At 47.2% G+C, this 16,236-nt stretch overlaps 2 protein-coding genes across 10 annotated transcripts in view; one reads left to right on the forward strand and one right to left on the reverse strand.

Annotated features, from left to right (window-relative positions):
* Positions 1-2,438: 2,438 nt before the first annotated feature.
* On the reverse strand, positions 2,439-6,862 carry B3GALT6 (beta-1,3-galactosyltransferase 6). Its single transcript, XM_056543142.1, has one exon. The coding sequence runs from the start codon at positions 6,327-6,329 to the stop codon at positions 5,310-5,312; it is 1,020 nt and encodes a 339-aa protein (XP_056399117.1). The 5' UTR covers positions 6,330-6,862; the 3' UTR covers positions 2,439-5,309.
* Positions 6,863-13,817: 6,955 nt separating this feature from the next.
* The window catches only part of CDK11A (cyclin dependent kinase 11A), a 54,062-nt gene continuing 51,643 nt past the window's right edge, over positions 13,818-16,236 (forward strand). For 4 of the 9 annotated variants that reach the window (XM_056542251.1, XM_056542254.1, XM_056542252.1 and 1 more), the window contains exons 1-2: positions 13,818-14,105; positions 16,011-16,136. In XM_056542251.1, the coding sequence (XP_056398226.1) occupies positions 16,026-16,136 (111 nt within the window). In that variant the 5' untranslated portion in view covers positions 13,818-14,105; positions 16,011-16,025. The remainder of the gene's footprint in view (positions 14,106-16,010; positions 16,137-16,236) is intronic. The other 5 variants (XM_056542247.1, XM_056542250.1, XM_056542246.1 and 2 more) reach the window with 3 other exon arrangements.

Consider the following 16,236-nt stretch of genomic DNA (forward strand, 5'->3'; position numbering starts at 1 on the left):
CCGCCGGGACCGCTGCCGATTCTACTGCTCCTGTCGCCACCACTGATCCCGAGGGGACACCCGCCGGACCCAGCCAAGGTAGGAGACCCCCGCCGGCCCCGATCGCCGCCCAGCAGGGTCGTGATTGGTCGGTCGTTCCGACCGATCAATCCCGTGATCGTGAGGCGGCACCCGTTCCACCTCACTCCTGCTGGGTAAGGGTGAATGGGGCTTTTTGTGGGTCACCAGAGACTCGATTGACCCGGAATAACGGCAAATCGCCGGTGTGACCGTGACGCAAAGCTCCCCCTCCAAAACTCACTGCACACATAGGGCTCCCGCCTGAAAGCTGTGTATGGTGAGCGAGGGATACGCAGCGTATTTCCCACTGCTGAAGATTATGTGCAGCGTGAAACACGCTGGATATACGACAAGTGGGAATGTGCCCTAAGACTTTTTAGACTAAGAAACAAGATTCTGGTCTAATAAAACCAGGATTGACTTTTCTGGCCTGAATTCTGAGGATAATGTCTACAGTTAAGCATGGTGGGGGCAGCATTATGCTGCAAGGGTGTTTATTAAAGTTGTGAAAAGGAGACTGGTGAGGGTTTAAGGAAATCAGAACAAAGAAAAGTACAGAGATATTCTTATTGCTCTGGACCTCAGAATGAAGGTTCAGCTTCCAAAAAGACAACAACCCTAAGCACACAGCCAAGACAACACAAGAGCGGCTTAGGGACAACTCTGTGAATGTCCTTGAGTAACCCAGCCAAAGCTCTGATTTGAGCCCAATGGGGAGACCTGAAAGTGGCTTCCACCAATAGTCCCATCCAATCTGACAGACCTTAAAGAGGTACTCCGCACCCCTAGACCTCTTATCCCCTATCCAAAGGATAGGGGATAAGATGTCAGATCGCCAGGGTCCCGCTGCTGTGGGTCCCCGGGATCTCGGCTTCTGCACCCACCTGTATAGCTTCCACCTCACACCGGCAACGCTGGAGGCTTCGGAGCCCGACCACAATGTCGGACGAACGTGACGTCATGACTCTGCCCCGTGTGACATCATGCCCTGCCCCGTGTGACGTCATGCCCTGCCCCCTCCCATAGACTTGCATTGAGGGGGCGGGGTGTGACGTCAAACAGGGCGGAGTCATGACGTCACGCTCGTCCGCCATGGTGGTCGGGCTCCGAAGCCTCCAGCGTTGCCGGCGTGAGGTGGAAGCCATACAGGTGGGTGCAGAAGCAGAGATCCCGGGGGCCCACAGCAGCGGGACCTCGGTGATCTGACATCTTATCCCCTATCCTTTGGATAGGGGATAAGATGTCTAGGGGTGCGGAGTACCCCCTTTAAAAGGAGCTGCAGAAAATCACCAAATCTAGGAGTGCAAACCTTGTGGCATCAACCCAAGAAGACTGGAGGCTGGAATTACCGCTAAAGAGGCTTCAACTAAGTACTGAGTAAAGGGTCTGAATACTTATGTCAACTCAATATTTTAGTTTTTCCTTTTCAATAGATTAGCAAAGATTTCTAACATTATGTTTTCACTTTGCCATTATGTGCAGATTTTAGCACAAGGCCTTAACATAAAATGAGAAAAAAGGGAAAGGGTCTAAAAGAGTTTCGGAATCTATAGTATATCTGGAGATAATACATGACTAAGCAATTCATGTCATGTTTTAGAATTTGTAGAAATACAAACACCTCCTGTATTGTGGGATACTTTCTAATCCAAAATATTGTGATAAAGCAAAGGAAGAGCCTCATGAACAGCATTTAACATTTTAGGTTTCCAAATTAAGATTAGAGTCTGGTAGGGCGCTCTATACGCTGCCCTAGTTGTTTTTTTTTAGCTTATTAATAAAAGATAACTAGCATTGCCTTGTCTTCCAACCTAAACTTGGTTGGAGAGGAAAGGAAACATTGACACTTTTCTTCATATGCTGCCCCACGCGCTAACTATTCTGTGCACCTGCCTGCCAGTCGGCAGGATGTTTAAAAGTCACGGGCAATCTCTGAAGCTCAAGAGTAACGCAGTCAGGACCATGGACTTGCATGGGACTTCAGACAAAAACCCCAACCCTGGCAAATGGGGGTGGGTTAGGGTTAAGTTAAAAGGGGTACTTTTCCCCTAGACATCTTAAGATGTCTCTGGGTCGCTTTGAGCGGCCATGGTTGTGCATTCGTGTCTATGGGAAGGGGGTGCGATAGCCACAGCCATCACGCCCCCTCCCATAGACATGCATGGAGGGGTCATGGCGTGACATCACGATCACAGCTGCACAAAGCCAGCATTCTAAACAAATATTCGGAAATACAAAAATACTGTTAGCCCAATAAAAAAGGTATGACAAAATTCTGCAACATTCTATTTTGCATATATATGACTGATATAAAAAAAAAAAATTATATAATATATATATATATATATATATATATGAGAGAAAACTAACAAGAGATCGTCTTCCACAAAAGGATTTTATTTATGAATGTAGCATGTCATCTATGTATTGCAAGTCATATGTCTACCACCGTATGCTACAATTTGAGACCAGCTAGAAATTTACGCACATCACAATAGCATCATTTTTAAAACAAAAAGGTGTAAAAAAAAAAAAAAAAAAATTGTAATAAATAAAGATGTATATAGGATTACTTTTTATTTATAAATATGGGAGCTCTGAAGAGAACATTAAAAATCAGGAAAAACTAGTTGTCTTAATACTGAGGTACATCGGAGATCGAGCCTGCAGCCAAACCATTAAAGCCAAGTACTTTTCAGGCTATGCCACCACCATAGGGGCCCATGCCAGGAAGATTTCCATAAAAAAAAAAAAAAAAAAAAAAAAAGCCCATTGTGTGGATTCAGAAACTGTTGCTCTACTGAAGAATTGGAGAGAAAAAAAGGGGATGACTATGCCCTTGATCATGTGATTGTAGAGGAAAATAGTGGCTAATATATTTTTTATACACACACATATTGTAAACTTAGCAGTAATACAAATATTTAAGATGAACCAGTCATCACTTTCATGCTATTGAGATTCTCTGGTGGCTTCTCCCTGCCCCTCTGTCCTTGATTTGTAAATCTTTCACTGTAACTAAAGACCCATCCAAGGCTGTTGAGGCAGAACCCACCAGGGACCACCCAAATGATTCATGGTTCAAGCAGCATAAAAGGGATGACTTGTTTACTGCTGCAATGCGGTCTAAAAAGGGCTCCTACACTGTACAAGTCCACTGATCAAGTTGTCAGAAACAAAAGCATTAGGATCTGTAAATGTGCCCAGAGACCTAGAAGAATGGAGGTTCATATACCACCACTTGAAAGGTCAGGAATGGTGGACAAGTAGCAGACTGGACAATATAGCTTTAATGTAGTAACCACTGTAAAGGTGAACATACTGATTAGGGTAAAATTGGGTGTTTCCATTTATGTGTTTGGCAGATAACGTAGAGAAGGATATAGCCTTTTGAAGGGAAATAATCCACCACCAGGTGTATGTGGCAATTGCTTACTCCCCTGCTCCCACTGAGAAGACATGCACACTAAGATGAACTCAGCACTCATGTGTATGGGAGAGATATATAGTAATTGTTTCTTGCCAAATGAGCCTTTGGCTGAAAACACTTGTTGGTGAGTAACCACCTTAAAGGAGTACTGTAATGGAATATAAACTTATCCCCTATCCACTGGGGCCCCCGCCATCTCTATGGGATACATGGAGGGGGCATGTCCCGCCGCGTCATGTGGGGACTGAACGCCCCCCTCTTGCGGACTGGCGCGCCCCTGTACAGAAGATCACAGAAGACCCCCCCAAGATCTACAATATTTCTTTAAAAGGTAGAAAAATCCTTCCAGAATGGAAAGGTAGTGCCAGACTTGATTTCCACTCCACTCATGTTTATTGAAATGCTAAGGATATCAGAGTACTAGGAATCGAGTAGTGGCCAAGGGCTTGACAAATCCCAGGTCACCAAGCCAACCAAGAAGTTTGTTGTAGAGCCTAGGTTTTTGCCAGCCCTTTCCAATAGGGAGGTCAATTTTTTTTTTTTTTTTATAAGAAAAAAAAATAAAATATACATTTACAACCTGCACCTCAGTTCCCACGCTTATCCCCTTCTGTGTGTGGCTGATTCTCCAACGTTAACTGAGCAGTGGACAACAGGTGACCACCGCTGCCAATCAGCGACCTCGGCTGTCACTCTCCATACTCAGGATCGATTAATGAGGCTGGTGATTGGCTGCAGTGGTCATGTGACATCTGCTGTTCATATAATACCAGAAGGCCAACCCAAGAAATTTGCTAATGAATACCGAATAGATCAGGGATCAGCGTGCGAACGGAGGCAAGTACTTTTTTTTTATATAAAGTGAGGGCACACTAATGTATGACAGGAATTGTAGTTTTGCAACATATGGAGAGCCAAGGGTTGGGAAACACTGTTTAAGCCATTGCCTTCTTGAACAGCAATCTGTGAAGTGGTCTGCCATATACAAGGCTGAAGCCATTCACTTGCACACTTAAAATTACTTCAGATAACCCTAATGTGCGTTTATCGACTATTCCTCGATGACAGATACTGAAGCAAAGAAAAAACTTGTATGTAACCGATCTGATCCTTTGTTTCTGTAGTACCCAACAGCACTGCTTAAAGCAACGTTCTTAAACCTGTGACTCCAGCTGTTGCAAAACTATGAATGTCAGCATGCTCGACAGCCTTGGGGTGTTATGCGACAGCTTAAGAGCCACAAGTTGGGGGACACCGGCTTAAAGTATCAGTCAGCCATTTATTCCCCTTTCCACATTGGGATCAACATATTTGTCAGCTTCCTGCATGCATAACTATAAAGGAGACGGGGAATTAAAGTCATCACTCCTCCCTTGCCTTCCATTACAAGAAGAAGTCTTCATATCATATTGATATCATAGTTATTCTGACTAGTCATATCAATGGAGGTTTCTCAGCTCAGACCAATAGTTTGGTATCCAGCCACATCCATTCACCAGGGAATCAGAGTTTTACACAATATAGCGTAACTGGTGGCTTTAAGACCACCTCCGGGGCTTTCTGGTGGTCACCTTAGAGCAATGTTTCCCAACCAGGGTGCCACCAGCTGTTGTGAAACTACAACTCCCAGCATGCCCGGACAGCCTTCGGCTGTCCGGGCATGCTGGGAGTTGTAGTTTTGCAACAGCTGGAGGCACCCCCTGGTTGGGAAACACTGCCTTAGAGCATTATTTAAAGGAGATATCCACTCCTTTCAGAGTCTTCAGAATCCTTTAAGTCTTCTGAGTAGGTGGTCCCTAGATTAGTAGTCTTTGGGCATTCATGGGATGCCATCTTTCCTCTGGCAGCACTGGGAGGGGGGCACGCCCCAGTCGTAGATGTACGATAAGCGCAGTTTGATCTCTTCTTTGCACAGTTTCCCCTCCCTGGCCAGGGTCTGGTGCTTCTCCAGCATGTCCTCAATGCTTTGCTTATGGGTGACTATATACTTATTGTTGCAGCCTCTGGACTTGTATTCGGTGTCGAACCTTGGGTCGTGGAGCCTCCGGACCTCCAGGGGCGCCAGCCAGGCCCCCAGGGACACGTCCTCACTCTGCCAGTGTGCCAGGTAGTCCTTGGTGAGGCTGAGGTAATGCACCAGGTCCCAGGACAGCACATACCCCCCGCCCAGGGCATAGGGCAGGTAGTAGTCACACAGCTCCCAGGCGCTCTCCCTCCACTTCCCCGCCGACTTCACCCGTCCTCTGCCCGAGAAGAAGCCCCAGTAATACCGCCGGGGATCCTGAGCCTTCAGCTCATCCAGCAGGACGTCCAGCCGGGCGAAGGTGTCATCGTCGGCCTTCAGGACGAACTTATAGTCCACATGGCGGTCCAGCCACACGTACATGAGCAGCAGCTTGGCCGTCAGGTTGTCGTAGGAGTCGCGCAGGTCAGGTAGCAGCAGCAGGTCGCCATGTCTCCGCTGCTCCATCTCCAAGGAAACCGCTTCCTCCTCTCCCAGCCCCGCTGTTCCTATGACAAAGCGGCACCACAGCGACCCCTGGTGGGCGGAGGCGGCGGACAGCCAGGTGCTGCGGATGATGCTGCGGCGCTCCGTGTACTTAGGCCCACTGGCTATGAGGACGGCCAGGAATGTGGAGACGCTCTTGTCGGGCAGCGCGGGCTGAAGGCCATTGTGGCCGAATAGAGAACCCTGCTGGTGAGGGAGACCCCAGGCGGGCATAGGCTTCAGGTTCTCGGAGGTACATTTGGCCAGGTAAAGCAGGATTATGGCGAAGAGGGACAGAGCGGCCAAACCCAGCGCCGTCTTGTGGCGACACAGCAGCCGCGGTAGGTTCATGGTCGAGTCCTCTCACACCCGGTCATCTTCTGTCCGGTAACCGTGTGGAGCCGCGGCCGACATTTGGCTGGGTCACGTGGGCGGGGCTTCACCGGCCGAGCTGTACAGGTGAAGCGGCCCGGGTATCACAGTGTGGAGGTGGCTCAGGTAAGAGCATAGAATGGGAGTGACGTGAAGCGGTCACGTGGCGCCAGTGGTCAGTCACGTCCGGGAGAGATGACGTGCTGCTGCATTGTGGGAAGTGTAGTTCTCACCGCTGTATTGGCGGAAACGCTCTCTGGCAGTGTCTGACAACCAGTGTGCCTCCAGTTGTTGACAACCAAAGGCTGTCTGGGCATGCTGGGAGTTGTAGTTTTGTAAAAGCCGGAGGTACACTAGTTGGTAGACACTGCACCATGGAGATCTTCCAAGTAGGCAGTGATGTGTATATGGTGCTGTATGTTGGGGAGGGGAGTGATATTATTTACATGGGACTGAATGTTTTGGAGGGGAACGATATTTACATGGGACTGTATGTTGGAGAGATGATAGTGATGTTATTTATATGGGACTGTATGTTAAAGGGAGGGGAGTGAGATTATGAGGGGGTGTAATGAGGAAATTAGGGGTATGTAATGAATCGACGTAATAATGAGACTAGGGGGTGTAATGATGGGGGGGGGTGTAATGATGGGTGTGTGTGTAATGAAGAGAGAAGGGGGGGTGTGTAATGAAGAGAGAAGGGGGGGGTGTAATGAAGAGAGAAGGGGGAGGGTGTAATGAAGAGAGAAGGGGGAGGGTGTAATGAAGAGAGAAGGGGGAGGGTGTAATGAAGAGAGAAGGGGGAGGGTGTAATGAAGAGAGAAGAGGGGGGGTGTAATGAAGAGAGAAGAGGGGGGGGTGTAATGAAGGGAGAAAGGGGGGGGGGTGTAATGAAGGGAGAAAGGGGGGGGGTGTAATGAAGGGAGAAAGGGGGGGGGGTGTAATGAAGGGAGAAAGGGGGGGGGGGGTGTAATGAAGGGAGAAAGGGGGGGGGTGTAATGAAGGGAGAAAGGGGGGGGGTGTAATGAAGAGAGAAGGGGGGGGGGGTGTAATGAAGAGAGAAGGGGGAGGGTGTAATGAAGAGAGAAGAGGGGGGGGGTGTAATGAAGAGAGAAGAGGGGGGGGGTGTAATGAAGGGAGAAAGGGGGGGGGTGTAATGAAGGGAGAAAGGGGGGGGGGTGTAATGAAGGGAGAAAGGGGGGGGTGTAATGAAGGGAGAAAGGGGGGGGGGTGTAATGAAGGGAGAAAGGGGGGGGGGTGTAATGAAGGGAGAAAGGGGGGGGGGGTGTAATGAAGGGAGAAAGGGGGGGGGGTGTAATGAAGAGAGAAGAGGGGGGTGTAATGAAGAGAAGGGAGGTGTAATGAAGGTGCCACCTGTTTCTGGATAGTGGACAAGGAAACTGTAAGTCTGGGTTCACGTATGTCCGCCATAGGTGAACTCAGCTTAGATCTCGCCATAACTCGGTGTTTCCCAACCAGGGTGCTTCCAGCTATTGCAAAACTACAACTCCCAGCATACCCGGACAGCCAATGGCTGTCCGGGCATGCTGGGAGTTGCAGTTTTGCAACAGCTGGATGCACCCTGGTTGGGAGACGCTGCCATAACTGATGAGGACGTACATCAGTTGTATGGCATCTAGTGTCCATTGTTTCTGGATGCCTGACAGGGTGCTGTCCAGCGTTTCCAACCATCCGGTGTCAAAATTGAGACCCTGAATTATTGTGAACTGTCCCATTCAAATGAATGGAATCAGTTCTAGCATAATTTTCCGTTCAGTGCATGCTCGAAGGAAACTATGCCAGACATATATGTGAACCCAGCCAAAGAGTTGCTCATGGGACAGATGAAATGATCCCCTCTACTGGTGATCTGTCTGGACCTTCCGGAGCCTGTTCACTGTGTGTGTTCTCATATAACAACTGCTCCCAACACTTCCGAACAGCTTGGTCAAAAGGACTTGACGGCTGGCAGTTTGTCAAAACATCCATACTGCTTTTCGAATGTCTTTGAGTGTGTTGTAGGGTATGTCTAGCAGTCAATCTCTCACCATGAAGTACACTACCCAAAAGTAGCCTCTGAGAGCCTTTATGTAGAGCAGCAAGGGAAGCACTTTATGCCCTCTTGTGGCAAGATCCAGTGTCTAACCAGAGCACACCTGTAACCTTTAAATATCTGCCTGATGCATAACCACATGAAGAGTTATGCAGCAACCTGACATTTCCATCTGGGTGCATTATTTTTTGTCAATGAGTGTATCTTATTGATTAACTTTTATTTGGGGAGAACAGAATAAAAGAAGCAAATACAATTTTGTCATTTTATTTCCATTTTCTCTCCTCTCTGCTAATTTAAAACTAACATCTTCTATATTCTGAACCCTTCACTCCTGTCTCCAAGACTTGTGCAGCACCAGTTCTCTTGGATGCAATACCCTGAATTTTCAGACTTAGGCTGCATACACAACACGTTTTTGCAGTACAGTTCCCGTATCAGGTTTTTGATGAAAAACGGATTCCTCAAAACCGGACTAAACTGTATCAAAACGTGTGTACAAATTTTAACCAGTATACAGTTAGAAACCATATACGGTTTGAAAAATGTTGTCCGGTTGCATCCGTCTTTAAGAAAAAACGTATACGTTTTAAACTTTTCACTCCATTATGAATAAAGTTTCACTTGTTTGATTGAAATTCCAAGAAATAAACTGTGCAAAGTCAAAAACCGTATGGTGAAAATCGGGTGAAAGCGTGAGCACATATAGAGGCAATGTGAGTGGACATGGCTGACAACAATTCCAGAGAATATAGAGGTAATGTGTGGGGACATGGCTTGGGGCAATGTGAGGGTGGCAGCTTTATGGGGGGCACAAAGTGGGCACTATTATCTTGTGGAGCAATGCACATGGATAGTTTGTATAGAAGTGAAGATTATGCAGGAGTGAGGAGTCTAAAATGTTTGTCTGGCAGATTCTGCAAAGACTATTTGTGGTCTGTCCCCGCTGGCAGTCTTTCTTTGGGTTCCGGAGGAAGGCGCTGAAGTCCGCCCCCTTTGTTGCATATTCATTTATTTGGGTTCCAGAGGAAGGCTTCCCTTGATGCATATTAATTTATTTGGGTTCCGGAGGAAGGCTTCCAAAGTTCTCCCCCCTTGATGCATATTCATTTATTTGGGTCCCGGAGGAATATTCATTGATTTGGCTTCCGAAGGCCCCCCCCCCCCTGTTGATTGTTCATGTACTGCTACTCCACGTCCTAGTGACGTGGAGTTATACGCCCCCTGAGCACCGCGATCTGTGTTCAGAGCGCACATGCTGAATTTTTTACCCAGCTCTCACGTCCTGATGACGTGAGAGCTGTGCATCGGGAGAGCCACTCTGCGCTGCGTATGTGTGCATGTGCCGGTCCCTCAATACACCCAGAAGTTGGGAGTAGCGAGGGACCGGCGCAGTTATGCAGCGCAGAGTCCTTAAGGTGACAATGGGCTGAGTCCTTAAGGGGTTAACAATGTCCTTTTCTGACCCCCTATAACACTTTTTTTTTTATTTTTTCTTATATGGAGACCGTATGAGGCTCATCTTTTGTGCCGTGATTTGTAGTTTTTATGCCATTTTTGTTTTGATGGGACCCTCTGATTTGATCATTTAAACTTATATTACTGCAAGGCCTTATTCATACTTCTTTTTCATTTTTTAATTATTATTATTTAGTCCCCATATGAGACTAATAGCTATAGCACAGCATTGATCATTCTTATCGTTGCTCTGCTTCTTTGATTGAAGGGCTTCTGGCATCTGAAGGGCTACTGGCATTAGCGTTATGTCCCAGCTACCAGGTAGGAAGCACGCTCAGCTTGTGCGCACGATCATACACCCTGAAATTATCGGAAATGCCCCCAATGTTTATTTTAGCAGTGTGCATTGTTCTATTGCAGAAGCCATGTCTTTACAATAATTTGTTCTTTCCTCTTTTTCTAGGTTACCCTACGCCGTCCCATAATACCTCTCAAATGTTCCAGAAGATTCCCATCTGTGAGGGTGAAGGCATCAGTCAATGTTCTGTTTTGTCTGTAGTGAAATTTCATAAATAAATTTTACTCCATTTCTATGTTTTGTATTGAATAAGCATTTAGCTGGTGTACAACCATTTGTAAGGTGGACATAGGAAATCATATGGAAACGCTAGGAAGAGGCTGTATGCATTGTCAGTGTCATTCATACGGTTACAAGGACACCCAATTTATATAGGTTTGATTTTGTTTTACTACAAAAAAAATTAGAACTACATGCACCAAAATTAGTATGTTTAAATTGTCATCTTCTGACCTCCTATAACTTTTTATTTTTTCCGTATAGGGGGCCCATTATTTTTTGCGCCGTGATCTGAAATTTTTATCGGTACCATTTTTGTTTTGATGGGACTTTTGATCGCTTTTTATAATATATATATATATATTTTTTTTTGCGTATGCAGTGACCCAAAAATTACGCAATTTTGGACTTTGGAACTGCGGTTTAATTAACATTATATTTTTATAGTTCGGACATTTACACACGTGGCGATACCACATATGTTTATTTTTGTTTTCATAGATTTTTTTTTTTAATTCGCTTTATTGAAAAGTGAAAACAGTAACCAAAACAATCGTCATACCAGGAGTATTACAGCACAACAAAATCCCACAACGGGAACAAAGTGTGAAAGACAATAAACAAAACATAAAAGTCAAGGGTACAAATTATAGACAACATTCCAATATGTAGGTTCGGGGGTCAAGCGAACAGTAGATGACAGCGGGGGCTGGAACACATAGTCATTCTAATCAGTGATATAAATTAGAGCAATCCCATCTGATGGACAAAGTGTACTAATAGTCGAAACATACATATTGTTCCGCAGGGTGGTAGGTAAGGAAAGCCCAGCAGGCTGATGGAGTGTGTGATGTAGGAATGAGCGCCCAATGGATATTGTCAGTGTGTGCATCCCAGGGTAGAAGGAGGTCAGGGAAACCTATACGGCTCATCTAACCAACTGATCTAACAGAGCATCACAAGCATTTCTAAACCCTGGGACAGTGTACTGGGTTAACGAGGATGAGCTTATAGATTATTATTATTATTTTTTTAATGGGAAAAGGTGGTGATTCAAACTTTTATTCAGGAAGGGGTTCGATCACATTTATTAACTTTTTTTTTGTCTCCATATGCAATACTCAGGTTGCATACACTGAACAATGCTATGCCATAGCATAGCATTTATCAGTGTTATCTGTGCTCGATTTCTCAAGCCTGGATCTCAGGCTTGGAGCAATGGAGTGACGATCGGACTGTGGGAAGGAAGGTAAGCACTCTCCCGCTGTCCTCTCAGCTGTTCAGGACACTGCGGCGGTCCGGAACAGCTCTGCTGAGCTTACCTGCAGTGTTTTCTCCCTTTTTAGACGCCACAATAAACTTTGATCGCGGCATCTAAAAGGTTAATACCAGACATCAGCCCGATGGGCGATGTCCGATATTAGCCGCAGTTCCTGGTTGCTGATAGCAATCAACCTGCTGGGTATGAAACGCACTCAGCTCCTGAGCACGCGTCACATAACGGGAGCCGGCCATGGACGTAAATATACATCCTTGGTCATTAAGGGGTTAAATGGGCACTGTCAAATATAAAAAGTTTTTGTATGTTTTTCTTGGCAAAACAATACATTTTCTAATATACTACATCAGAAAATTGTATTTAATTTTTATAGAAATCATGGCTTAAACTGGCCACTAGTGGTCCCCATACCTGCTGGGACTCCAACGAGTCCATAGGCAGCATCATGATGACCTGTGGACCCTGGACACGGCTCTGCTCCCAGCCTGTCACTCATCCTGCAGGAGCACACAGCAGCAAGGTCTTGCATCCCCCCAGAGGGATGCAGGAGTTTTTACTACACCGAAGCTCCACAGCAGCCATTAGCTGTTTTCCCCCTAGTGCACTCCAAGCATCATTGATGCTGTAAGTGCTAGGAGCGCATGGGGAAAACAGCTTATGCCGGCTGCTGTGGAGCTCCTGAGATGGTGCCACACATATTACATCAGCCCCACTCTGCTGCTAATACAGCCAGACGCCGCCGCTCACTTATTAGGACGCCGCCGCTGACTTCTCCTCCCACCACATATTTTAATATCCGCCCGCTGGTCACTTCTCCTCCCACCTGCCGTTCATTTCACTGTCCGTCTGCCACTTACATCTCCCCTAGGGTTTACAAAACTAGAACTCCCAGCATTCCCTGACAGTGAGGACATGCTGGGAGTTGTAGTTTTGCTAATGCTAGGGGAGATGCCTGCTCACATCTCACCTTGCATTAGCAAAACTACAACTCCCAGCATGCCCTGACAATGAGAACATGCTGGGATTTGTAGTTTTACTAATGCAAAGAGATAGTGAGCTGACAGCAGACTGAGGCATGCACGGTGAGGCCATGCCCCCTCCCTTTGAGGGAAATTCAAGCAAGTGAGCAACCATCAAAGTGTAATAAAAAATAAAGGTGCCAGACACACAACAATTAGATGTACATGGTCAGGATTAGGTACTGAGTAACATATTACATTTTTATTTATTTTTTTGGATCTGACAGGTACACCTTAAAGGAAAACTGTCAGCTTGCTCCCCCCGCACTAACCAGCAGTACTGGCTGGTAGTGCGGGGCACGCTGATCAGTTTGAAGCCTACCGTGCCTGGATCCGCCGCGCCGTTTGGCTGAAATCTTTGTTTTTCTGTATTTACTTATAAGGTGCTAACTGACACAGGCGGGGTTACTGGCACTCTGACGTCACTGCCGCTCGTCCGCAGCACCATCCAGTTCATCTAAATTCCTCCCCTCCATTACAGAGCGGGGAGAAGGAGAGGCGGAGGAAGGGGAGGAATATTGATGAGCTGGCCGGCGCTGCAGACGAGCGGTGCTGACGTCAGAGTGCCAGTAACCCGGCCAGTGCCACTTAGCACTTTATTAGCATATGCAGAAAATCGAAGATTTCGGCCAAACAGATCCAGGCACGATAGGCACCAAACTGATCAGCGTCCCCCGCACTACCAGCCAGTACTGCTCCCACCAGGCCTGACTAGAAGAGGTCAGAGATGTACAGGAGCTGGGACAAGTGAGATAATCAGGGAGACCATGCATTTAGGGACATGGAGGGAAACTTATCAACATCTGCAGAGGAAAGGTTGCCTGGTTGCCCATAGCAACCAATTAAATAGCTTCTTTCATTTTTGAGAGGCCCTTTCAAAAATGAAAGAAGCGATCTGATTGGTTGCTCTGGGCAACTTTTCCTCTGGACAGGTTTTGATTAATCTCCCTCACGGTCCACAATTTGTGGTTTTGACAACCTGCTGTCAGGACATGATAGGAGTTGTAGTTTTGCAGCTTCTGGAGATCCACAGGTTGGGGAACCATTTTTTGGTTGCACAGTTGTCCAGTTTATTAGGAGACAGTAGCACAGTTCATTAGGGGCACTGCATGGCATGATGTAATGATATGGAAGAAGAGAATGCTACAAAATCCACCTTCCCTCAGCCCAGAATACAGTCCTGTGTAACGTTACATCACTTCCATTCACTCGCGGGCGCCACCTAGCCGGGCGGACTGTCCTGTCGCGCAGCATTCCAGACGTCAGCCAGAAGCGGGAAGTGACGTCATCAGTGCGCGCCTGTGGGCCTTGTTTCGTTCTGGTGTCGGTCGCGGGACAGTGAGGAGGGAAGCGAGAGCGAAAACTTCAGGTAAATCGGGATTTCTTTCCCCCCCACCTGTATAATCCTCTCGTGTAATCCACGACGTATATAGGACGATAACCGGGAGAGGCCTTATAGACTCCTCTGTGCCTTAGCGCTTCGGCCTATAGCGAATACCTGCGATCACCGGACCCGTGGCGTCACGTGATTGATTTTATTCAAGACACCCCCTCCCCTAGAAGAGACAGAAGGTGAATCGGATATGTTGTTGTTCCTGCCCAGCACCCGCGGGGGGGCGCTTTATGTAGAAGTCAGCAAAGGGACCACTTAGCACCATAGCCCATGTGTTTTTTTGTATTGGGTGGGCGTTACAGACCCCCAGGAGATTAAGATTTAAACATCACGCCATCAGTCCTATGTAGGAAACACTACTCGATCTGACTGATTAGTCACTTATTTGGGGGGGGGGGGGGGGGGGGAATTACAGCTCTCCTCCGACGTCTTAACCCTTAGGAAAGTGATTCCCAACCAAGGTGCCTCGAGCTGTTGCAAAACTACAACTCCCATCATGCCTGGACAGCCACGAATTGTAGTTTTGCAACAGCTGGAGGCACCCTGGTTGGGAATCACTTCCCTAAGGATAGGCCAGTGTGCCTCCAGCTGTTGCAAGACTACAATTCACGGCTGTCCGGGCATGATGGGAGTTGTAGTTTTGCAACAGCTGGAGGCACCCTGGTTGGGAATCACTTCCCTAAGGATAGACCAGTGTGCCTCCAGCTGTTGCAAAACTGCAATTCGCGGCTGTCCAGGCGTGCTGGGAATTGTAGTTCTGCAACAGCTGACGGCTCGTTGGTTTGTAAATAGTGGGAAAGGCCATTGGTTTTAAAGGGATTTCCAGGAATAATTTGTTGATTTTTCCCTATCAATATCTGATTGTGGAGGGTCCCATCACCAGGCACCAATAAAATCCCTCCCTCTCCCCAGAATCAGTTGTTGTCCTCTAATAACTTCTTGGGTCCCTTATTTTGTCTTATGTTTGCTGACAGCTATCCATTCAAACGTTCTTGAGAAGCACACTTTGGTAGGCGATCACTCCATCACAAATGCGCAGTACCATTGTGTACCACACACCACAGGGGTTGTTTTTTTTTTTGCGTTATGACAAATGGAAAGCAGGTACTGCTATCTCACCTCCATTCTCTTCACTTAGATCAGTGTTTCCCAACCAGGGTGCCTCCAGGTGTTGCAAAACTTCAACTCCCAGCATGCCTGGACAGCCAAAGGCTGCCAAGGCATGCTGGGAGTTGTAGTTTTGCAACACCTGGAGGCACCCTTATTGGGAAACACTGACTTAGATACAAGGCTTATTGACATGCTGTTTACGGCTTCACGACATGATGAAAGCAGATTCAGTCCTCATATCCCATTTTGTTTGGAAAACATCCTTTAAAGGGGTACTCCGGTGCTTAGACATCTTATCCCCTATCCAAAGGATAGGGGATAAGATGCCTGATCACGGGAGTCCCGCCACTGGGGACCCCGGTGATCATGCACGCGGCACCCCCTTCGTAATCAGTCCCCGGAGCGTGTGACATCACGCCTCCGCCCCTCAATGCAAGCCTACGGGAGGGGGCGTGACGGCTATCACGCCCCCTCCCGTAGGCTTGCATTGAGGGGCGGAGTGTGACGTCACACGGGGGGCGGAGGCGTGACGTCACACACCGTCGGCCCTGTGGTCGCCGGTAATCAGACCAGGAGATAACAAACGGGGTGCCGCGTGCAAGATCACAGGGGTCCCCAGCGGCAGGACTCCCGTGATCAGGCATCTTATCCCCTATCCTTTGGATAGGGGATAAGATGTCTAAGCACCGGAGAACCCCTTTAAATTTTTATTGGGGTTTGTAAATTTTAGATTTTTAAGGTGAATGACATTTAATTCATTTGTTTTGTTAGGTTGACCCACTCCAAATGGGGGATGAAAAAGACAACTGGAAAGTGAAAACGCTGGATGAGATTTTGCAAGAAAAGAAAAGGAGGAAGGAGCAAGAAGAAAAATCCGATTCAAAACATACAAAAAATGTAAGGAGCTGGAGAAATTATTGCTGGGAAGTAGATCGCTCTGACATTCAAAGAGTAGGTCCTCTCATGTGTTCACACACAGCCATTTGGTTAGTACTTT

Source organism: Hyla sarda, chromosome 10 (assembly GCF_029499605.1).
Source record: "Hyla sarda isolate aHylSar1 chromosome 10, aHylSar1.hap1, whole genome shotgun sequence".
NCBI lineage: Eukaryota > Metazoa > Chordata > Amphibia > Anura > Hylidae > Hyla > Hyla sarda.